This window comes from Bos javanicus, chromosome 20 (genome assembly GCF_032452875.1).
Source record: "Bos javanicus breed banteng chromosome 20, ARS-OSU_banteng_1.0, whole genome shotgun sequence".
Taxonomy (NCBI): domain Eukaryota; kingdom Metazoa; phylum Chordata; class Mammalia; order Artiodactyla; family Bovidae; genus Bos; species Bos javanicus.
Genome location: NC_083887.1, coordinates 65,126,263 through 65,151,028, shown reverse-complemented (window position 1 = coordinate 65,151,028; position 24,766 = coordinate 65,126,263). Strand labels below are relative to the sequence as shown.

The 24,766-nt window shown below is 44.3% G+C and overlaps 1 protein-coding gene across 1 annotated transcript in view; it reads left to right on the top strand.

The window, feature by feature from the left end:
- Positions 1–24,766, top strand: part of ADCY2 (adenylate cyclase 2) — a 456,832-nt gene that overhangs the window by 391,539 nt on the left and 40,527 nt on the right. The window contains exons 17-18 of the mRNA XM_061393890.1: positions 3,564–3,683; positions 10,980–11,149. Coding sequence (XP_061249874.1) covers positions 3,564–3,683; positions 10,980–11,149 — 290 coding nt within the window. The remainder of the gene's footprint in view (positions 1–3,563; positions 3,684–10,979; positions 11,150–24,766) is intronic.

The following is a 24,766-nucleotide window of genomic DNA, read 5'->3' as shown; positions in this document are numbered from 1 at the left end:
GTGAGGACTGAGACCCCCCGCCAGCTCTCTCTGCTCCTGACTGTGTGGACGGGCCCCTTCATGCTGAGCCTCCATGTGGATCTTCAGTCACTAATGTTTCTCCTGAGCTGAAGTCTCAGAGCCTTTGTAAGAGCCAGGGTCAATAGGGATGGTGTTCTTTTACCTCTCATTACACACTAACATCAGAGAAGGCGATGGCACCCCACTCCAGTACTCTTGCCTGGAAAATCCCACAGATAGAGGAGCCTGGTAGGCTGCAGTCCATGGGGTCGCAAAGAGTCGGACAGGACTGAGCGACTTCACTTTCACTTTTCACTTTCATGCATTGGAGAAGGAAATGGCAACCCACTCCAGTGTTCTTGCCTGGAGAATCCCAGGGACGGGGGAGCCTGGTGGGCTGCCGTCTGTGGGGTCGCACAGAGTCGGACACGGCTGAAGTGACTTAGCAGCAGCAGCAACAGGCTACCGTGGGCTTCCCAGGTGGTGCTAGTGGCGAAGAACCCGCCTGCCGACGCAGGAGACAGAAGAGTCACAGGTTCAGTCCCTGGGTGGGGAAGATCCCCTGGGGGGGCACGTCTACCCACTCCAGTATGCTGGCCTGGAGAGTCCCGTATAAAGAGGAGCCTGACACAGTCCAGAGGGTGACAAAGAGTTGGACACAACTGAAGTGACTTCGCATACATGCACACACTAACATAAATGATAAAATGTCCAGGTCAGCTTCATTTCAAATGAATTGTGAGATATTACCAGGACATTTTAAATGCCATGCTCCAATAAAAAGTAGAGAAAACCAACCAGTTATCCTGACTTTTTTTTTTCCCCACATATAGGGTTTGGGGTATCAAATAGCAAAAGACCTGTGTGTTTTGTTCCATTTTAGTTCCCAGCTGTCTATTCAGAGCCGTGTCTGAGAAGCTCAAATCCTCTTCCATTTTTTTTCTGACATTTTGACACTTTGATCACGTGATGCCTCCCAAAATTTTGCACCTTTTCCAAGAAACTGCAGAGAATAATTATAAATAGCCCAGATTTGTGAGCCACCTAGACACAGAGTTAGCCATGGTTAACTAGTGGTTAATTGATCATCTAATTCTAATTGGATAATTACTTCTAACTCCAACCAAATGATAAGCAATGATGTTATCGGGCATAAGCACGGTATTAAATTGCATGTTCACAATTTCATATTGTTTGACAAACATAATTCTGAGGTGCTTTACATTGTCTGGGAAATGTAACATTTGGAAGGAGGGCTAAAAAATATGCACTTAGTTGGGGTATCTTGTCTGGGATGAGAATACCATTTTCCCAACTAGGGCAAAGGTTGTAGAAATACTAAAATAGGTCCAGAGAGGAGTTCCCCTAAATAATTATGAAACTAGAAATGCATTCTGTGCAGAAAACTGTGGCACCTTAACCCAGGAGGGAGAAGGATGTGGGATTGATAACCCTCAAGCTTGGCCTGGCTGTAATTAGGAGTTTGTTATTTTTAAGTGGCTAAGGAGACAGAAGAGGAAAATTGGTTGCAAAATGCAGTGTGAAGCCACAGAGACAGAACGAAGAGGTCTTGATTTTAGGGGTAGTTAATTAAATACCAGAAAAAAGTAGCTGAAGGGGGTTAATGAAGCATTCCTGAATATGGTAATTAAAGTTCTCCACTGCTTTTCAAGTTCAACCATCCTACTATTTCAGAGCCTTCTTGCAAGACAAAGCTTTCACAGGATATATTATTACTCATTTATTTTCTTCTTTTTATGCTGATATAATTAAGAAGGTTTTTTCCTTAATTATTTTAAGATCTCAGATTCCTGAGACTAGTAACCTGTCAATCTAAATGGTCTCCTTCTATTTGTTGTTTCCATTAGTATTTAAATCAAATGTATGTTGGGTCTGTCAAATCTAAATTTTTACATTTTGGAGTCTTGTATTTGGCCACCAATTACTCCATTTTTTTCCTGTTATATTTTTTCCAAGTTATCATCACATTTATATTTCATCCAGGGTTTGTGACATTTTTGATAAATTATTTAGTATTAATAGTAAATAATAATATCCCCTGGCATACTGCAGTCCATGGGGTCGCAAAGAGTCAAACACAACTTAGTGACCAAACAACAACAATTCATAAATAAAGAAATCTACATTTATTTGACTTTTAAATTAGTATTTTGCAGCATTTTATCAAAATATATAATGTGCAGAAACATTGTATCTAGACCCATTCTTGGAATCTGAGAGGAAATGTTCTCAAGAGTATATTAAACAAATGCCTTCTTATTTACCTAAGTAAATTGCTGGAGGTCTTTGACAAGAAGCCCGCCATCAAACAAGGACAAACAAAACAGCAGAAACTGCAGGGAAGTTTTCCTCTCTAGACCTTGAGCATAGATGGCGAGCCCTGGCAGAAAGCCTAGCCTAGTTTCATGGAGGAGAGGGATATCTTTCATAAGGGAACCTGGCCCACGATTCTCTGCTTCATCTTCACTGAACAGCTGTCTGACCCACAGTCACAGGATAGAAAGTGACTGATCCTAAGCAATCTGTATGGTAGCTTCTCCAGGAAAGAGAGAGACAGAGAGAGAAACAGAGGAGAGCGGGTGAGTGAAGGAGAGAGAAACAGAAAGAAAGAGATTGAATTTTTCCTCCCTTGCTAACTGCCTGGCCGTTTCCTTCTGGGTGCTGCTGTTGGTACCCACTATTGTTGTTTAGTCGTTAAGTCGTGTCCAACTCTTTGTGACCCCATGGACTGTGTCCTTCCAGGCTCCTCTGTCCATGGGATTTCCCAGGCAAGAATGCTGGAGTAGGTTGTCATTTCCTTCTCCTGGTGATCTCCCTGACCCTGGGATCAAACCTGCATCTCTGGCTTTGTAGGCAGATTCTTTACTGCTGAGCCAGTGGGAAAGCCCCTATAAGAGCTAATCATATTTATTTCCTCAGGATTGCTTCCTTTTTAAATTAGGACCCCCTTTCCAATAGTCCTGAGAGCATCCTTTCTCTCCCATTTTACCCCTGGTGATCCTGAGCTGCCAAACACTCACAAATAGTAGAAGCAAATGTTGGCGTCAGCTATTGCATGTTTCCCATAAAATTAATTTATTTTCTTAAGATACAAAATTCAGGAGACTCCACTGATGCATTTGGTGAAGATGAAGATACTGCAAAAACACAGAGTGAAGACTCCCATCTCATGATGGAGAGTTGACTGTGCAGATGGCAACGACAGCCTCCAATGTCATTCTAACAAAGCTGTCTTCCCTGTGCTTGGTTCATTTTAAATTCCTGTTTAAGAGAGGTGCTTCTGTTTTCCTTAACATCAGTCTGGGAGTTCTGGAATTCACTGTGCATTGTGGAGCACAGCAAGAGTTCCTTACTTATTCGATAGAAATTTCCAGAGCCTCAAAGAGAAGATGAAGGGATTAGCAGTGAAGTAAAGAGGCTGAACGGTCCCCACAACGCTGCTCAATGAGCCAAAGAAACATGTCCTTAGTAAGCTGAGCCCCCACCTGCTAACCCTTTACTCTCCTTTGCACTGACTCATTGCAGCAACATTTTCTTTGCAGTTTTTCCTGAGTGACTCAGAGGAAACAATTCTTCCGACTGCCAACGCGTCCAACACAAGTCTTTCTGGTGCAAGTAACCAGGCAGCAATTCTGCGTGCGCAAAATTTGTTTTTCCTGCCGGTAAGCACATCTCCCGGGTTCTTATTGTTTTTATTGTTTTCCTGTGTGCTGTTACCGATTCAGTGCCTGTGCCTTCCACTTCCTCTTCCACCGTAGACTTTATTCTCCTTGTTTAGATTCTATACCTGAGTCTCTCCTGATGGGGTAAAAATTGGCAGCCTTTGATGGAAAACTCCCAGCCAGTAGAAACTGATTAGACCACATGGACAAACTTTCCATGGCATTTTGCGGCTCTCACAGATGACTTTGTGCCTTATTCTCTTAACGCTACATGTTCATCTTTTTCCGGACTTACGTTTGATTTACAATGTTGTGTTGGTTTCTGGTGTTCAGCAAAGTGATTCAGTTTTACAGATATGTATTCTTTTCCATCATGGTTTATTACATATATATTCTTTTCCATTATGGCTTATTACAGGATGTGGAATATAATCCCCCAAGCTACACAATAGGACCTTGTTGTTTATCCATTCTGTGCATACTAGTTTCTATCTGCTGACCCCAAACTCCCAGGGTAACCCTCTCCCACCTTGGCAACCATAAGTCTGTGTTCTGTGTCTGTGAGTGTGTTTCTGTTTTGTAGATAAGTTCATTTGTGTTGTATTTTCAGAGAAGGCAATGGCACCCCATTCCAGTACTCTTGCCTGGAAAATCCCCAGAGGAGCCTGGTGGGCTGCAGTCCATGGGGTTGCTAGGAGTCAGACACGACTGAACGACTTCACTTTCACTTTTCACTTGCATGCATGGGAGAAGGAAATGGCAACCCACTCCAGTGTTCTTGCCTGGGACAGGGGAGCCTGGTGGGCTGCCATCTATGGGGTTGCACAGAGTCAGACACGACTGAAGCGACTTAGCAGCAGCAGCAGCAGTGTCGTATTTTATATTCCGCACATAAGTGATAGCATATGGTATTTGTTTCTCTCTGTCTGACTTACTTCAGAATGATCATCTTAGTGATGATCTGACTTGGAATGATCTGACTGACTTAGTGTAATCATCCCTAGGTCCATCCACGTAGCTGCAAATGGCATTGTTTCATCCTTTTCATGCCTGAGTAGTATTCCACTGTGTATACATGCACCACGTCTTTATCCATTCACGTATGGACGGACATTTCAGTTGTTTGCATGTCTTGGCTACTATAAATAGTGCATGTGTCCTTTTGAATTATAGTTTTGTCTGGATATATGCCCAGGAGTGGGATTGCCGGACCAGTTAAAATTGCTGGTATTTTTAGTTTTCTGAGGAGCCTCCATACTGTTCTGCGTAGCGACAGCACCAGTTTATCTTGACACAACATTTTATAGCATGCACCCCAGCATGTTGCTTTCAGTTGTATGTCACTGAATTTCTGGGTGTGTTGCTTACAGATTTCACTAATTGCTCCATGAATTAGCTTCCTGACTCTGTGATAACTGGGTCCTGCTCCATGAATTAGCTTCCTGACTCTGTGATGACTGGGTCCAAAGCTCATGTTTCTTCTTCTTCAACTGCAAATGCCATCCAGTGATTATATCTCAAATAATCCTAACTAACAACCCATTTTAACCAAGGTCCAGAAGGGCCTACATTGAAATTTCAAAACTTACTAACACATCAGTCTTTTTAAGTGCAAAGAACTAAATTAGTTATTTACTGCTTAAGGACTTCTTTCTTCTATGAATTTTGTGTGTAAAAAAAAAAATGATTTTGATACTCTTCTTTTGATTTTCTGAATAATCGTCTAAAAGTAACATACATTTAGTTTGTCTCCCATAGCTTCTAGAGTGCTAGATGAACTAGTCCAGACTCATGGAAATTGGTCATTTAAGATGTATATTTTTAAATTTTTCTACCAGTTTCTTAAACTCCATCACCTATAGCAGTGAAGTCTCCTTTCTTCACTTTGCTTTTGTTGATTGATCCCCTTGACATTAGGCATTCATCCTTTTCCCCATCTCATCATTTCAGTTTTCTGGGGTGCTCAAAGGTCTGTGTACAGATAGTAGGGGCATCTGGTGCTCTTTAAGCTGTGACTGTTTCAGTGGCCAGCTGTCCAAAGTCCACAACAGGGTCCCCGCAGGCTCAGGAAGAGTCAATGATGCTGTCCAGGCCTTCATTTTCAACAGTGTTGTGAACCCACTGAGGATGAGGCAGCATCTTTTCTATTTTTAGTTATGTGAGGGACGAGATTCATGACGAGGGTTTACTAGCCGTGACCTCACCATGGGCAGTTTGGAGCCCCCTTCTTTAGAGAAAAATTTAAACCCCCTGTGCGGTCTGGCTCCCTCTCCTTGATGGATGTCGTTAGCACACCCGGTCCATCAACCCCAGGAAGGAGGGTGTGCCTCGGAGCCATCCCCATGCCTTGTTCATAAGACCCTTGCTCCTCGGAAGAAAAGCTATGACCACACTAGACAGTGTGTTAAAAAGTAGAGACATCACTAGGCTGACAAAGGACAGTATAGTCAAAGCTATGGTTTTTCCGGTAGTCATGTGTGGATATAAGAGTTGAACCATAAAGAAGACTGAGTACCAAAGAATCAGTGCTTTTGAACTGTGGTGCTGGAGAATACTCTTGAGTCCCTTGGACTGCAAGGAGATCCAACCAGTCAGTCCCAAAGGAAATCAACTCTGAATATTCACTGGAAGGACTAATGTCGAAGCTGCAAGTCCAATACTTTGGCCATCCTATACAAGGAGCTGATTCATTGGAAAAGACCTTGATGCTGGGAAAGGTTGAAGGCGGGAGGAGAAGGGGGCCACAAAGGATGAGATGGCTGGACAGCATCATCGACTCAGTGGACATGTGTTTGAATGAAGTGCAGGAGATGGTGAAGGACAGGGGAGCCTGGTGTGCTGCAGTCCATGGGGTCACAGAGTCAGACTTGTCTGACTGCCTGAACAACAACAAATTCCGCTTCTCATTCACTTAGGCTGAACTATCAAAAACCTGAGTTCTAATAATTGTTTTCAGCATAGTTTTAGCAGCAAAATCCTTTTTAAAATCAAATCTTACACACAGCCCATTTTATAACAATAAAAGCACAATTTATCTGGCTTCATATGGACCAGGCACTGCTCTCTGCTGTTTACTTTCATTACATTCTTCAGTCTTCACAGGAATTATTAAAGTAGGCCTTGTCATCCTCCCTACCTTCAATCACCTATTCAGAGGACAGGCATGCCTTTAATGATTTGTACCAATGAGCTCCTTTGTGAGTGGAAGGGTGAGACCCTGAGTGGGAACCTTGCCAGGTGCCAGGTGATTTCATGGCTTTTTTTGGAGCATTTTTGTAAGACAACCGTGACTACTGACTAAAGAGTAAGGATTCTGTAGCTCTTGGTAAGGACAGATACTTTTGAAAAATCTAATAGTGGAGGGGGCCCCAAAATGAACTAAAAAAAAAAAAAAAGATGACATACAAAGGACAAGCCCATGTTTTATTTGATTCACCAGAAAGACACCTGCCCGGTCAGGTTGCTGGGCACATGCCCACAGGCAAGGAGGCCCCCTGAGCACCCTCAGACGGTTGGAGGGCTCCCTGAGCTGCTTTCAGAGGCGGCCCCAGTACTGATGCCCATGTGTCACTGAGCCTCACACCCCACCCGACCTCTAAGGACAATACTTACTCATTAAGTATGTACATAAGTGATTTAAGTCATTAAGGTAATAAAAGACCTTGGTGGAAAAGGGGAAAGACCATGACCCTGGGAAAGATTGAGGGCAGGAGGAGAAGGGGACGGCAGAGGATGAGATGGTTGGATGGCATCACTGACTCAATGGACCTGAGTTTGAGCAAGCTATAGGAGATCGTGACAGACAGGGAAGCCTGGTGTGCTGCAGTCCAAGGGGTTGTAAAGAGTCGGACTTGACTTAGCGACTGAACAACAAGGTAATAATGGCAAAGTGCGCTATGAATGAGGCTGGTTTCAAAGCCCAGGCCACCTCACCCTTTGCTTTAGGGAGACTGAGTCGGTGGTGCCCGTCCTCTCTGTCCCAAAAGTGAAAAGTACCCAAAGTGAAAGTCGCTCAGTCATGTCTGACTCTTTGCAAACCTTTGGAGTATATAGTCCATGGAGTTCTCTAGGCCACATTACTGGGGTGGGTAGCCTTTCCCTTCTCCAGGGGATCTTCCCAACCCAGGGATTGAACCCAGGTCTCCCACATTGCAGGCGGATTCTTTACCAGCTGAGCCACCAGGGAAGCCCAAGAATACTGGAGTGGGTAGCCTATTCCTTCCCCAGCAGATCATCCCGACCCAGGATTCAAACAGGGGTCTCCTGCATCGCAGGCGGATTCTCTACCAGCTGAGCTACCAGGGAAGCCCTTCTCTCTCCCAGACTCTGGGTTCCACAATTCCTCTCCACCAGCTCAACTGGCCCATCAGGATGTGTTTCCAAGACTCCTTTCCTCTTCCTGTTCTCTGTCGTTCAGAGGGTCAGTGGTCAGAACAGTGGAGAACTGACATGAGGTCATTGTTGCCAAAGAAACTGTGCTCATAGGCCTTCAGCATCCCCAAGCCTGCTGCCGCCCACCATGGCTCCCGGCCGAGGGGTGCTTTCCTTCCCAAGGACTGACCTGATTGTTGTGGGTCCCTGGGGAATTAATTGCTGGTCTTCCTTCTGAAGCTGAGATGCCAGGCCTCAGTCCTCACGGGTAGGGATCTGCATCGATGCTGCGTGGGTGCCTTTCACAGGGAAGGGAGAACACTGGTGGGAACGCTGCAGCCTGTTTTTTCTGCTTTCCTTTCTTCCCAAGAACAGGACTGAGGCACTAGTATCAGGAGCCTTTCCCCGTTGTTGTTGTGTCCAACTCCTTGCAACCCCATGGACTGCAACACGCCAGGCTTCTCTGTCCTTCACTATCTCCCCAAGTTTGCTCAAGCTCATGTCCATTGAGTTAGTGATGCTATCTAACTGTCTCATCCTCTGCTGCCCCCTTCTCCTTTTGCCCTGTCTTTCCCAGCACCAGGGTGTTTTCCAGTAAGTCACCTCCTTGCATCAGGTGGCCAAAGTATTGGAGTTTCAGCTTCAGCATCAGTCCTTCCAATGAATATCAGGACTGATTTCCTTTAGGATTGACTGGTTTGATCTCCCTGCTGTCCAAGGGACTCTCAAGAATCTTATCCAGCACCGCAGTTCAAAAGCATCAATTCTTTGGTGCTCAGCCTTCTTTATAGACCAACTCTCACCCAGGGCTGACTGTAAATGACCTTGGCTGGGGAAATAAAAGAGCTAGAATGACAAAAATAAGCAGTTTGTATATGGTGTATCCCTTATAATGAAACTAAAATGGAGCAGCTTACACCCTGGGCTGTTTCTTAAAGGCAGGATTTATCAAACATCAGTCGGATGTGTTTTATTGAAATGATTAGACTTTACTGAGAGCTGCTTCTGCTGCAGTAACACTGAGATGGTAGCTCACCCTTCTTAAAGCCCCTTGATCCAGCAGACAAAGGCTTTGTGAGAACGGAAACTGTTTCCATTTGGCGGGCACCCCCTGGCCTGCAGGGCAGTGAGCTCCAAGCTTTGTGTGCTCTTCTCAGTGATCTAGAAGAAGGACATTATTACGCTCATTTTTCAGATGAGGACACTGACACAGGCAAGTCAGGTGACTGGCCTGAAGTGACTCAGCCAGTGACTGGTTGGCGCACGATTGAGTCCAGGGCTGTGCTGTCTTAATGATGTGCATTGTGGTTAACAGAAGAGTGCTCACACAGGGGGGCCTGCCGCTTACCTCCCGTGGACCGCAGAAGATGGGCCGTGCCTGGCCTCTTCCTCACACTGGGGTCTTCAATTTCTTCGGGTGCCTGTCCGCTTCCAGGGTACTCACGACTCACTGGGATCAAAGATTTTTGTGTGTGCTTACTTGCTCTGTTGTGTCCGACTCTCGGTGACCCCCATGGATGGTAGCCTGCTCCTCTGTCCAGGGGGATTCTGCAGGCAAGAATACTGGAGTGGGTTACCATGCCCTCCTCCAGGGAATCTTCCAACCCAGGGATTGAATGCATTACAGGTGGATTCTTTACCATCTGAGCCACCAGAGAAGATCCCCTGGACAAGGCTCAAAGCTTTTAGTTTTTTGTTTTTCAATTTCAAATTTTACTATCAAACTACAGTATTCAAGGCAGTATGAAACTGGAGTAAGGAAAACACAGACCAGTGGGGTGGGAGCGAGAGCTGGAGTGAACCCTCACGTCTACGGCCAGTGACTTTCAACATATGTTAATCTTGTTTGTTTCACTCTGTGTGTGTGCTCAGTTGCTTCAGTCATGTCAGACTCTTTGCGACCCCCATGGACTGTAGCCACCAGGCTCCTCTGTCCATGAAATTCTCCAGGCAAGAATACTGGAGTAGGTTGCCATCCCCTTCTCCAGGAAATCTTCCCAACTTGAGGATCAAACCCGTTTCCTGAATTGCAAGCAGATTCTTAACCCACTAAGCCACCTGGGAAGCTTTGTTTTACTTTATATGGTGCTTTAATTTATTCTCAATCATTTGCTGTAATTCTTCATCTCGAATAAAGATTCCTGAGCAGTCCGGTGAAGCCTATGAACGCCTTAGAATGGTTAACATTTTAATTTTTGGAGTGTAGTTGATTTGCCTTGTGGTGTTAGCTTCAGGTATGCTGCACAGTGATTCAGTTGTGTATAAACATATGCTCATTCTTTTTTAGGTTGTTTTCTCATACAGGTTATCACAGAATACTGTGTAGAGTACCCTGTGCTATACGTAGGTACTTGTTGCTTATCATATACATAGTTCAAAACTTTTAGTTTCTTAAGTCCTTTTTATTCTAGATAATCCCTCTGACACACAACTGCCCTTTTAATGAAACCCCTGGGCTTTGTTACACCTTTAACAGAATTACCTGTAATGATTTGTATCCCCTTAATGAATTAAATCATTGAAAGCCCACAAAAGATCCTGTGGACGGTCACTGTGTTGTAATCTATAAATGTGTGGGGAGTCATATTGTTTCATTTTCAAGAAGCAAATGACATCTGCTTATAACGACATGGCTTCAGCATAGATTTCTAAAACTTATTTGTGAAAAGTATTTGGCCATATGCCCGATTATTTTGATTAAACACGCTACGCTGGGTGAGCAAGCCGTGCCGTGAGGAATTCTTTTCTAAATCCAGTGTGTTTAGTCATTTACCACTGGATCAAAGAGCACAGAAGGCATCTGCTTTCACGATCAGCTTGGGAGTTGACCCAGGGAGCTTGGTGGTGGTCCCCAGTTTTAATTCTCACTCCAGCATTCCTCAGAACAGATCCTCAATATTCACCCGATGTATTTCCCGGTTCCAGTACTTTATATACAGCTGCATCCTCGGGCTGATCTCCTGTTCCGTCTTCCTGCGTGTGAATTACGAGCTGAAGATGCTGATCATGATGGCAGCCTTGGTGGGCTACAACACCATCTTCCTGCACACTCACGCTCCCCTCCTGGATGACTACAGCCAGGTCCTGTTCGAGAGGTAACCCTCTTCCTCTCCCTTCTCTTTACTTTAGTCCTTTCATGGGATGTTGGTAACAGAAGAGTGTGTGGAGTAGATGAATGGCATTGCTGTTGGGAATCTGTGTGAGAGTTTCTTTGAAGTGGTGATTCTGGAGGATGCTCTGTGTTTGTATCATAGATTACATAGGTGTGATCTAGGCATGATTATAGATGATCAGTAGATATGAAAGGGTTTAGAGAGACCATCTGCGTTATAATCGGTACTATATTAATAAGAATAATCTTTTTTCCCCATCAGTATTATTGATATTTTGGACTGAAATAATTTTTGGAGGGAGAGTTTGGGAGGAGGGGTTGCCCTATGCATTGAAGGTCATTTTGCAGCACCCTTGGCTTCTACTGGAGAAGGAAATGGCAACCCATTCCAGGATTCCTGCCTAGGAAAGTCCATGGACAGAGGAACCTGGCGGGCCACAGTCCATGGGGTTGCAAGGACGACTTAGCAACTAAACAAGAACAACTGGCCTCTGCCCACTAGATGCCAGACACAATCCTCCACCCCAAGTCACGAGAACTGTAAAGGCCTCCAGACTTTGAAGAATGTGTCGTGCAAGAGAGTACAGCCCCCAGGTCAAAACAACTGAATCCATATACACAAAAGTACTGGGGAAAATAAATGATTCTATTCACAAGGTATAATGCAAAATTTCTAATTGAAGATTTCCTAAAACATCCTGGTGTAGAGGGAATACTATCAACTGTGGCAAGTTCCAAGAAAGGATTGTTGTTATGGCTGTTTAGTTCCCAAGTCGTTGTCTGACTCTTTGTGACCCCATGGAATGTAGCCCACTGGGCTCTTTTGTCCATGAGATTTCCCAGGCAAGAATACTGGGTGGGTTGCCATTTCCTTCTCCAGGGGATCTTCCGACCCAGGGATCGAACCCACATTTCCTGCATTGGCAGGAGAATTCTTTACCATTGAGACAGCAGGGAAGGCCCCCAAGGATGTGGTTGTGTTTACTCTGCCAGCATTAGGACTGGATGCTTCAAGAAGGATCTTCCCAAGTCCACTCCTTTGGATTTATAAAATGTCTCCTGTTACCAAATTGCTTCTGCAAACCTATCATAAATATTTATTCATTGCTTGAAAAAAAAAAGAGTTTTAATCATGATATTCTCCAACTCACATCTTGACAGCAAAAACACATTTTGTATCAACTGTTAAGTTTATTTCAGACCTCAGGTTTTTCCTGTGAGCACTTTGCATAATCTCTTATAATATTTCTGTATTTCTTGTAACATAAAATAAATGCCTTAAATATTTGCATAGATTTTTTTGCTGCCGAAAGATGTTTTGTGTTGACAGAGCATGGCTACTTTGCCAAGGGAGGCCTGATGTCAACAACACAGGAACCTCACTGTGTAAAGTTTTCTTCTCAAAACGATTGCTTTTAGAAACACAACTACACCACACTCTCTTCACCTAACTTAATTTTTGTCATCCTGCATGCCATGAAACCCTAATAATCTGTAGTCAAGTGGTGAGTGGTGGAGTTGTAAAAGTACATAATTGCATTAAGGTAATTTTGTGATTCCTTAGCCAAGATGAGAATGAAATCAGAAATTGATTTTCCGATACATTCTCAAAATTACCAACCATACATGCTTTACTATTTCTCTACTGCATGGAGAGCCTGTATCGAATCCCTAAATAAATGTAGCATCACTGATTCTGACGCATGGCTGAGGACACAACTGAATTGCACTTTATTAAATTTAAAGTCAAAGCAAAAGAAGAAATTAGATTAGCAAGTTTCTGATGGGGGTGGGGATTGCTTTGGAGACCTGAGGGAGACACACCACCTCTGATGAGAACCCCAGCAGCAGAAAAGTAGTTATTTGGTTGAAGAAAAGGTTTACTTTCAGAGCCCTTTGTTTTGTTCAAGGTCTGTGGTGTGTGCTTCTTGGTTCTGTCTTTATAATCACCTTCTAGCTGGGAGGGCTGACCTCACAAGCTTCAGGCACCTGCCTTTCCTTCCGACCTCAAGTCTCCTACATTTCAGGCAGATTCTTTACCATCTGAGCCACCAGGGAAGCCCCTAGGAGGGTGCACCTGCCTCCCTGATCTTTTTTTTTAATTGTATTCATTTATCAGACTGTGCTGGGTCTTGGTGCTGCATGGGCTTTTCTCTGGGTGCAGCGAGGGGGTCTGGTCTCCACTTGTGGTGCACAGTCTCCTCATTGCGGGGCTTCTCCGGTTGCAGAGTACTGGCTTCAGGGTGTGTGGCTCAGTAGTTGTGACTCAGGAGCTCTGTTGCTCCAAGCCTGTGGATATTCCCAGGTCAGGGATCAAACTCATGACTCCTGCACTGGCAGCTGGATTCTTTACCACTGAGCCACAAGGGAAGCCCACCTCCCTCATCTTGACTTCTTGTAGAATCCAGAGTCACAAAACAGTCCTCGGAAGACATTCAAGACAGTGGAGTACAGTTTATTATGCTAGCAGGTCCAAGGGGAATCGGTTCTCAACAAGGACCCTGATGATTTCGGAGGACTTGGTTTTAACCCTCCACTACATGACTAGTTGAAAGTTAAAGTCGCTCAGTCATGTCTGACTCTTTGCAACCCTGTGAACTATACAGTCCATGGAATTCTCCAGGCCAGAATACTGGAGTGGGTAGCCTTTCCCTTCTCCAGGGGATCTTCCCAACCCAGGGATCGAGCCCAGATCTGCCACATTGCAGGCAGATTCTTTACCAACCGAGCCACCAGGGGACCCCAAGAATACTGGAGTCAGTAGGGTTAGTTAGTAATTAGCTTTACAACACGCAGGTGCGGAAGTATTAGGAATTGCAACATGCAGGTACAGGCATTATTGTTAATCCAACTGAGATAACCTGACCTTTACTTCCAGTCTTTGTTTGCCATCTGTGAGGAGGGGGTTTCCTGGTTTTTCTTTAATGGTTAACAGGGTTCAGACTCAGTTCACATCCTGCCTTAAGATGGCTGACAGTCTTCATGATGGAGTCCTTCTTCTCCTTCCAGCGGCCACAGCAGGCTAAGTTTTGGGCATCTCCAGGTTCCTGCTTGAGCTGCCACGGGACTCCCGGAAGCATCCCTTGGCCAAAAGATGAGTCCTTGTTGCTGTTTAGTCCCTCAGTCGTGTCTGACTCTTTGTGACCCCATGGACTGTAGCCTGCCAGCCTCCTCTGTTCACGGGATCCTCCAGGCAAGAATACTGGAGTGGGTTGCCATTTCTTTTTCCAGGGGATCCTGGACCCAGGGATCGAATTCCTATCTCCTGCATTGGCAGGAAAATTCTTCACCACTGAGCCACCAGGGAAGCCCCAGAAGATAAATATTACTGACATAATAACATCATACCTCAAAATTAACAAATGTTCTCTAATAGCAGTTTAAAACGAACCCCACGTGAGAAACCAGACTCAGATGGTAAAGAATCCACCTGCAATACGAGAGACCTGGGTTCAGTCCCTGGGTTGGGGAGATCCCCTGGAGAACGGAATGGCTACCCACTCCAGTATTCTTGCCTGGAGAATCCCATGGACAGAGAAGCCTGGCAAGCTATAGTCTATGGGGCCACAGAGAGTCGAACACAACTGAGCGACTTGTAGGTTTGGGAGCGACAGCTTGGAATCCCCTGATCTCTCCATCTGCACTGTGTGTTTGATTTAACCACGTGTCTCATGCCAGAGCCAAAACCCATCAAGGCCAATGTTTTCTTTCCCTTTTCTGAGATTCAAGACCTTCCCCCATCAAAAAACTGATGAAGGTCTCCTCATCCTTTATCTGGTTTGTTAATGGTGAAACACCTCTATCAAATATGAAATTAAGAACTTAAAAAAAGCTGGTCTGATATAGTTCTTCTAGAATGAGTGTCATTTCATCCCACGCCCTTCAAGGAGGGAGCTGGCTTAAACCAGGGCCCAACAGCCCCTCCTTTCCTGATCCAGCTGGCCTGGGCCATTGAAGTTACTTGCTTGGTCCCATCCCTTCACTGGCCTGATTCTGGTCACTATGGATGCTGAAAACTCAGACTCTGTGCACCATTGCTGAATCGAATCTCAGAGTTTTGGGTGAAGTAGAAAATGGCTTTATTGCTTCGCCAGGCAGAGGGGGACACAGTGGGCTTATGCTTCAAAACTGCGCATCCCAACCCAGTAGGAATGATGAGGAGTTTTGTAGCAGTGGCTCGGGACAGGGTTGCTAATAAGCGTCAAGGTGCAGGCGGGACCTGCACTCCTTTAATCTGGACTCAGGTGGTCTCCTCCCTTGTCTCCACATCCCCTCCCTTCCCTGATTAACAACTGTTCGAATCTGCCCTTTGGAACTCAGGAAAGGTCATGGAGGCTGGAGTCTGTTCCCTACAAACAAGAAACGGGGAACCCACAGTCCTGCTCAGCTTTAGCATCTCTGGTGATAGGGGAGTACTGGGCCATCTTCTGAATACGCAGTTCGGACTGGGCTGTTGTCCTTTATGCGAGTTTGCCATGATTCAGGGGTCTTTTTTGAGCCAAATTTAACATTGACCATGGACAAGCCAATAGGGATATTTTTGCCAGAAGGGTCAGCCAAGAAAACAGAAGTGTGCACTAGAAAGCCACCAGACCCATGAAAATTCAGAAAATGATATCAAAGATATTCATACAGATTCACGAGCGCAGAAAACCAACTTTACAGAACAAAAAAAGAGTCAACTTGAGAGAGTGTGCCATTAAAACTCCATTCGATTGGAGGCCTGCAGAGTCCCAGTACCTCACTTGCCATCACATGACTATGATCAGTGATTTCGTGGTGAAAGAAGCTCAGAAGTGTCCGATCTTTAGGAGGTCTGGAAAAATCCATATCCGGATACTTTGGCATTTACAACAGTCCTCTGTGTCGTCTGGGGTACAAGATGCATTGCTAAATCAATCAATCAGTGATTCGGATTCCAGTCCATGACACCGTCCTCCGGACCCCTCAGCCAGCACCATTACAGAGGCTCTACTTGGTGATGGTGATGGTAATAATCACTGATATTGCCAGAAGCTGTTTTTTTCTGAAGACACTTTTCCTTCTGCTGACAAAGGCTTGTTACAGGCTCTGCAAGACATTGTCAGATTTTTCCCATGTGTTTTTATTCTTACAGAGCTGAAAAATATCAGGGGATGAATGTTAATATTTCATGTGGACCCAGTCATTATGTTAACTCACCTGAATACTAGAAATATGCCTTCTCTTCTAAAGGTGGGGAATCGAGAGTCTGAACAGAGGATTAACCTGGAGTCCAGCCCGTTTAACCAGCTCTATGTGGACCCTGAGCCTAATAAAATAAATACTTTGGGGCAGCATATAAATAATGTGTATAACTAAGCACTGTTATATTTAGTACCCAGCATCATTCAGAAGTTCTGATGCATGCTTAGTCACTCAGTCGTGTCCAGCTTTCTGCAGCTTCATAGACTGTAGCCCACCAGGCTCCTCTGTCCATGGGATTCTCCAGGTAAGAATACTGGAGTGGGTTGCCATTTCTTCTTCCAAGGAGAAGCTCTGGATTGTCATGTCATTTAACTTGGTGACCTTAGCAACAGCTCCATACCAAAGAGGACGATGGAAATGCTCCATAGAGTGGAGCCAAGTCAAGCACCTTCAGTATGGTTCTGCATTCTGTTTTTTCTGTGTCTCGTGGAAAATCCAGTGGCTAGAATTTGGCATATTATAATGTTTTGACAGTATCCCAACTGTGTATCAACTGATGAGGAGCCCAATGCAAAGGGGCTCCTAGAGGAAGGACCACAGCATTCTTTGTGCTCAGGAGAAAGAATGGTGCACGCCTAGCCCTGAGGGAGGTGGCCCGGAGGTATTCCAAACATCTGTCTCTCTTGGAGGCCTCCTCTTTTAAATAAAAACAGTATGCCACCTTTGTATTCAAGCCCAAAATATATCCAAGTTAATATTGAAAAGATTTAAATTACTTTCAAATTTAATATCTCAGAGTCCCTCCCCCTTCCCAATTCCCCCTCCCCCCACCCAGTGCCATCTCTAGAAACTACAGAACACGTGTTTGTTTCTCTGTGGCCGACGCACTGGTAGCAGAGCCGAGACGTAAAAGGAGGTCAGTGATCTGAGTTGCCTAATTTAACAACAGCAACAACCAAAGAAAGTTGTCCTAGGGCTACAAAAATTCTACCAGGCTTTCTTTTATCCTATAAAAAGCAACCATTAATGAGCTCCTTTGCTATCTAACCTAAAAAAGAAAATGCTCTGTGATTTGGACCCATTTGCAGGAAGATACTCAATTTGTAGGCCGTTTTTTTGGTTTGTTTTGTTTGATTTTAGAATGAGAGGAGGAAGGAGGTTGCAGAGAGCCTGAACTCCCAGAGTAGGCAGGATACAGCCTTCTTGTCATCAGCCCTCCAGTGAAGGAGACTAAAGCCTGGCGCACAGCCCCGTGGTATCTGATGCGCCAGCCCCATGGTGTCACACTGACGTATCCGTCGTGTCCCACTTCAAACCACTCTTCTCCGCAGTATGAAACGATGACCGCGTTAATCAGACTGCATCTTATCTCCATAGCAAAAGGCCAGCACTGCCTCTGCAGCCCCACTTTCATCATCTCTCTCGACCTGCAGCTGCTTCCAGGGCTTTTTCTAAGCATGAGCCTAACCCCCATTATGTTCGTGCTTTGCAATCCCAGGATGTTTTGCTTGGCATTTGTGCATAACACTCAGAAAAAGCATGAGGCTTTGAGCCCTTTGTCCCTGGATGACACCAGGCCGCCTCCAGAAGACTGTGTAGGATTCCAGTGCATCTGTGTCCAGCCAGGGGAAGGAATAGTGTCTAGAAATGAAACCCCTTAAGTTTCAAATTGACACAACCATTTGTCCATTCATTCCTTTTTTACAGCACAGTTTTATTGAACACGCTGTGTATTCCAGGCCTGATGCTGGAGCCCAGGCACATGGAGATGAGTAAAATGTACTCTCTGCTCTCAAGAACTTACAAAATCTCTCTGTTAGAAAAGTATGTCTCACCAGAAGACCAAAAGGCGACTTGTAGGTTGAGTTCCTACAACCTGCCTAGGAACTGAGTGAACCTGTTGACTGGGAGCTGGTTAAGTGGTCCAGAGTTTACTGTAATATTGGACAGACCTTGAAGAACTGTGGAGATCCAAAAAGATAGGGGAGGAGTGACATCAGCATCATGGCTGAATAAGACATCCCTCATGTTTGTCCCCAACAATAATTTGTTTCTAATCCCTGTGGACAGAAGTGCCTTGGTCGGAGCTGTGGGATCCAGTGCCAAACTGGATCCAGGAGGAATCTCACCCATCCACATGTCTGGCAGCAGGCATACAGACCTTAATCCTGGCTGCGGACACTGCAGTGACGAGTCATCCGGCTTCAGCCACTCTCAGACATGGAGCCCCTGGAAACACTCTTAGCCACTGACCCACGGATGAGAGAGCCTTTGTGGAAGGCCAGGTTTTCAGAGGAGAAGTTCTAGCACCACACTGGAGCAAAAAATGTGAATTTGGACATAAGAAGTGAATAAGAGAAACAGTCTGACTCTGTCCATACCACCCCACCTCCACCAAGATGGCACAGCTTCAGTCCAAGAGAGATCTTCTCAGCCTGTAACTTCTTCTGTGAGCACTCAGCTTCCCAGCTGTGTAGGGTGCTACTAAGCTGGGAGAGAGGCGGATAGGACTCTCAGAGGGCTTTAAAGGAATGCAGATCCTACTAACTGCATCACCGCCTTTGTCAAGAAGCCTACCCACAAGCCACTGGGAGCACCTCACTCACAGATTCCCCCCAGCTGGCCCATGGGGACCCCCATTGAGCCACATGCTTCAAACACACCCCCACCCTATGGCCAGGTCCCTGTGCATATTCCCTCCTAATGGCAGCATGGAGAGGGAGCTTGGACCAACAGCTCTTGGGCATGCACAGAAAGCTGGCCCAAGTCTGAGGGCCAGGGAGAGACCACCTTCTTCAATTTAAGTCTGAATTTTGCAATAAGGAGTTCATGATCTGAGCCACAGTCAGTGTGGTCTTGTTTTTGCTGACTGTATAGAACTTCTCCATCTTTGTCTGCAAAGAGTATAATCAATCTGATTTCGGTGTTGACCATCTGGTGAAGTCCATGTGTAGAGTTGCCTCTTGTGTTGTTGCAAGAGGATGTTTGCTATGACAGTGTGTTCTCTTGGCAAAACTCTGATAGACTTTGACATGCTTCATTTTATACTTCAAGGCCAAACTTGCCTGTTAACTCCACATTATCTCTTGATTTCCTACTTTTGCATTCCAGCCCCCTATGATGAAAAAGACATCTTTTTTGGGTGTTAGTTCTAGAAGGTCTTGTAGGTCTTCATAGAACCTTTCAACTTCAACTTCTTTGGCATTAGTGGTTGGGGCATAGACTTGGATTACTGTGATATTGAATGGTTTACCTTGGAGATGAATAGAGATCATTCTGTCATTTTTGAGGTTGCATCCAAGTACTGCATTTCAGAGTCTTGTTGACTATGAGGGCTATTCCATTTTTCTAAGGGATTCTTGCTACTACAAAGCTAAAGTAATTAAAACTGTATGGCACTGACATAAAAATAGACACAGACCAATGGAACAGAATACATAGCCCATAAACAACCCCTTGCATATGCAATAAACTAATATTTGACAAGGGAGTCAATAGTACTCAATAAGAAAAGGATAGTGTCTTTAATAAATGGCATTGGAAAAATTGAATACCACATGCATAAGAATGAGGGTGGACCCCTATTATACACCACTAAAAAACATTAATTTGAAATGGATAAGATACTTATAAATATAAGATCTAAAAATTTAAAATTCCTGAAAGAAAGCGTAAGGGGGAAAATCTCCTTGACATTGGTCTTGACAATGATTTGTTTGGATATGACACCAAAAACACAAGCAACAAAAGCTAAAATAAGTGAGTGAAACTCATCAAACTGAAAAGCTTCTGATTAGCAAAAGAAACTGTCAATGAAATGAAAAAGGAAGCTATGGAATGGGAGAAACTATTTGCCAGTAATATATCTGATAATGGATTAATATCCAAAATTACACAAAGAGCTCGTAGAATTCAGTGTAAAAAATCAATTTGAAAGTAGGCAGAAGAGTTGAATAGACATTTTCCAAAGAAGACATACAAATGGGCAACAATATGTAAAAAAATGCTCAGTATTACAATCAGAGAAATGCATATCAAGATCACAATAAAATACTTCCTCACACTCCTTAGAATGGCTGTCATCAAAAAGACAACAGATAGAAGGTGTTGGCAAGGATGTGGAGAAAAGGAAATCAGGGGATATTTTTTTCTCAGCCATGAGACAAAAGGACATCCTCCATTTGCAACAACATGGATGGACCCTGAGGGCATCATGCTTAGTGAAGTAAGTCGGACAGAGGACAGAGAGACAAATACTGTATAATCTCACTTATATGTGAAGTCTAAGACAGCTGAACTCACAGAAACAGAGAGTAGAATGGTGGTTACCAGGAGCTGGGAGTGGGAGAAAGTGGAGAGATAATTGACCAAAAGTCACAAGCTTCCAGTTATAAGATGAATATATGTTTTGAAGAGCTAAGGGACAGTGTGGTGACTACAGATAATCATACTGTATTATATACTTGAAAGTTGCTAAAAGAATAGATTTTCAGTGTTCTCACCACAAAAAGGAGATGGTAATCACTTGAGGTGATGACTTAAATCAAATCCCTTACCATTATTCAGTGGACGTGACAAATAGATTCAAGGCATTAGATCTGATAGACAGAGGCCTGAAGAACTATAAACCGAGGTTCATGACATTGTACAGGAGGCTGTGATCAAGACCATCCTGAAGAAAAAGAAATGCAAAAAGCAAAATGGTTGTCTGAGGAGGACTTACAAATAGCTGAGAAAAGAAGAGGAAAGAAATGCAAAGGAGAAAAGGAAAGATATACACATCTGAATGCAGAGTTCCAAAGAATATCAAGGAGAGATAAGAGAGTCTTCCTAAGTGATCAATATAAGCAAATCAAGGAAAAGAATAGAGTGGGGAAGACTAGAGATCTCTTCAAAGAAAATTAGAGAAACCAAGGGAACATTTCATGCAAAGATGGGCACAATAAAGGACAGAAATGGTATGGACCTAAGAGAAGCAGAAGATACAAAGAAGAGGTGGCAAGAATACACAGAAGAATTATACAAAAAAGATCTTCATGACCCAGATAACCACAGTGGTGTGATCACTCACCTAGAGCCAGATATCCTGGAGTGCAAAGTCAAGTGGGCCTTAGGAAACATCACTACAAACAAAGCTAGTGGAGATGATGGAATTCCAGTTGAGCTATTTCAAATCCTAAAGGATGATGCTGTGTAAGGACTGCCCTCAATATGCCAGCAAATTGGGAAGACTCAGCAGTGGCCACAGGACTGGAAAAGGTCAGTTTTCATTCCAATCCCAAAGAAAGGCAATGCCAAAGAATGTTTAAACTACCATACAACTGTGCTCATCTCACACACTAGCAAAGTAATGCTCAAATTTCTCCAAGCCAGGTCTCAACAGTATGTGAACCAAGAACTTCCAGACGTTCAAAGTAGATTTAGAAAAGGCAGAGGAACCAGAGATCAAAGTGTCAACATCCGTTGGTTATCAAAAAAGCAAGAGAATTCCAGAAAAACATCTACTTCTGCTTTATTGACTGCACTAAAGCCTTTCACTGTGTAAAATTGTGGAAAGTTTTTGTGGAAAAACAAACTGTGGAAAATTCTTAGAGATGGGAATACCAGACCACCTTACCTGCCTCCTGAGAAATCTGTTTGCAGGTCAAGAAGCAACAGTTAAAACAAGACATAGACTGGTTCCAAATTGGGAAATAAATACATCAAAGATGTATATTGTCACCCTGCTTATTCAACTTATATGCAGAGTACATCATGCAAAATGCCAGGCTGGATGAAGCACGTGCTGGAATCAAGAATGCCAGGAAAAGTATCAATAACTTCAGATATGCAAATGACACCACCCTTATGGCAGCAAGTGAAGAAGAACTAAAGAGCCTCTTGATGAAAGTAAAAGCAGAGAGTGAAAGATCTGGCTTAAAACTCAACATTCAAAAAATGAAGATAATGGCATGCAGTCCTATCACTTCATGGCAAATAGATGGGGAAACAATGGAAACAGTGAGAGACTTTATTTTCTTGGGCTCCAAAATCACTGCAGATGGTGACTGCAGCCATGAACTTAAAAGATGTTTGCTCCTTGAAAGAAAAACTATGTCCAACTTAAATAGTGTATTAAAAAGCAGAGACATCGCTTTTCAAACAGTGGTCCATCTAGTCAGTTACGGTTTTTCCAGTAGCCGTGTATGGATGTGAGAGTTGGACTAAAGCTGAGCGCCAAAGACCTGATGCTTTTGAACTGTGGTATTGGAGAAGACTCTTGAGAGTCCCTTGAACTGCAAGGAGATAAAACCAGTCAATTCTATAGGAAATCAATCCTGAATATTCATTGGAAGGACTGATGCTGAAGCTGATGTTTCAATATTTTGGCCACCTTATATAAAGAGTTGACTCATTAGAAAAGACCCTGGTGCTGGGAAAGATTGAAGGTAGGAGGATAAGGGGAAAACAGAGGTTGAGATGGTTGGATGGCATCACCAACCTGGTGGACATGAGTTTGAGCAAGCTCTAGGAGTTGGTGATGGACAGGGAAGCCTGGTGTGCTGCAGTCCATGCGGTGGCAAAGAGTCAAACTCAACTGAGCAACTAAACTGATCTGAACTGAGCTGAGGTGATGAGGGTGATAGCTAACGCTATGGTGATAAACATTTTCCAATATGTAAGTGTATCAAAACACATTGTACACCTCAAACTTACACAGTCAGTTATATTTCAATAAAACTAGAATGAAAGTAACTGAAATATATCAAAAGACAAAGTGTCTACACAGGTCACTTCCAGCCCTGACTTGGCTGGTGAAGTTTAGTCACTCAGTCATGTCCGACTCTGTGACCTCCTAGACTGTAACCCACCAGACTCCTCTATCCATGGAATTTTCCAGCCAAGAATATTGTAGTTGCCATTTCCTTCTCCACGGGATCTTCCCAACCCATGGATTGAACCCATGTCTCCTGTGTCAGCAGTCACTGGCAGGTGTATTCTTTATCACTGAGCCACCAGGGAAGCCCATATGATGCATCTCCCACCATTGGAAAGGAATGGTTTATCTTTTTAAATGACTGAGCTGTTTTAGAACTCTCCTGTCTGACCACAGCCCTGGCAGTCATTGGAAACAAACAGATCAGCCGTCGGGAAATAGGTGTGCTTTGATGGCTGCTGAGTCTGAGAAGTAGAGTACAGGAATCCTAGATGAGCTGTCATCTTCACGCTTCATCACCCACCAGCATCGCCTCGCCAGGACTCAGCCACTGTGCTGGTGACCAGAGGGGAAGAGTGTTCTGAGAGTAGATATCAGCAGGATGCTATATGCTGTTTAACTGGAAAACCAGAAGGGAGTGTCAGAAAAGTGGTACCTACATCTCAGCAACTCCTTCTACAGCCAGACTTGGAAGAAGATTTCCTGACAGGGCAATTGGCCGTCTTTATTTTGCCTTCTGCATTTTAACGCCAGCATTTCCTTTCTAGTGTGTTTTTGCTTTATTCTGGACAGCATCATCTTCTGACATTGTAATTGAGATCCCAGTCCTATGCTCTGCAAGGTGCAGCAGATTCATCCTTGCAGCAGCATCCACTTGGCCAAAACTTGAGCTTTTTGCATCCCTTCACAATGATGGCTCAGTGGGTAAAGAATCTACCTGTAATCCAAGAGACACAGGAGATACGGGTTTGATTCCTGGGTCGGGAAGATCCCCTAGAGAAGAAAATGGCAACCCATACCAGTATTCTTGCCTGGAGAATCCCACATGCCTCCAGAAGAGTCTGGCGGCCTACAGTCCAAAGGGTCACAATGAAATATGTCATAAGACAAAGTGTCTACACAGGTCACTCCCAGCCCTGACTCAGCTGGTGATGTTTAGTTGCTCAGTCATTTCTGACTCTGTGACCCCCCTGGGCCATATGTAGCCCACCAGACTCCTCTCTCCATGGAATTTTCCAGCCAAGAATATTGAAGTGGACACAACTGAATATTAAAGAGTCGGACAGGACTGAGTGACTAAGCACAGCACACAGTGAAGATGCCTGAGGGTTCAGAGGGGTCTGGTCGGTAAAGCCAGGCAGTTCCTAACTTACTGGTATCACACAGCTACATCCAGAAGTAAACTGATCGTCAGCCGTTCAACACGAGGGTCTCACGTGGGAGGAAGGGGGCGGGAGCCATCGTCTCTTCGTGGATCTTTTCTTTATGAAACATGGGCTTCAGGAACCAGGGCCCCAGAGGTCAGACTACTTTTGATCCCAGTGAGAGGCCTGGGAAGGTCTTATTTTTACCTCCGTTTGTGTATTGTTTCCAATACCACAGAAACTCGGTTTCTTGAGGTCGTCTTCTTAATAAGAGGCTTATGTATAGAAAACACAAAGTTTTGAAATATTATGTGTGTGGATACATGCCTGGACTGCATTCTCCCCTGAGAGCAGTGAAAATGTCATTTTTATC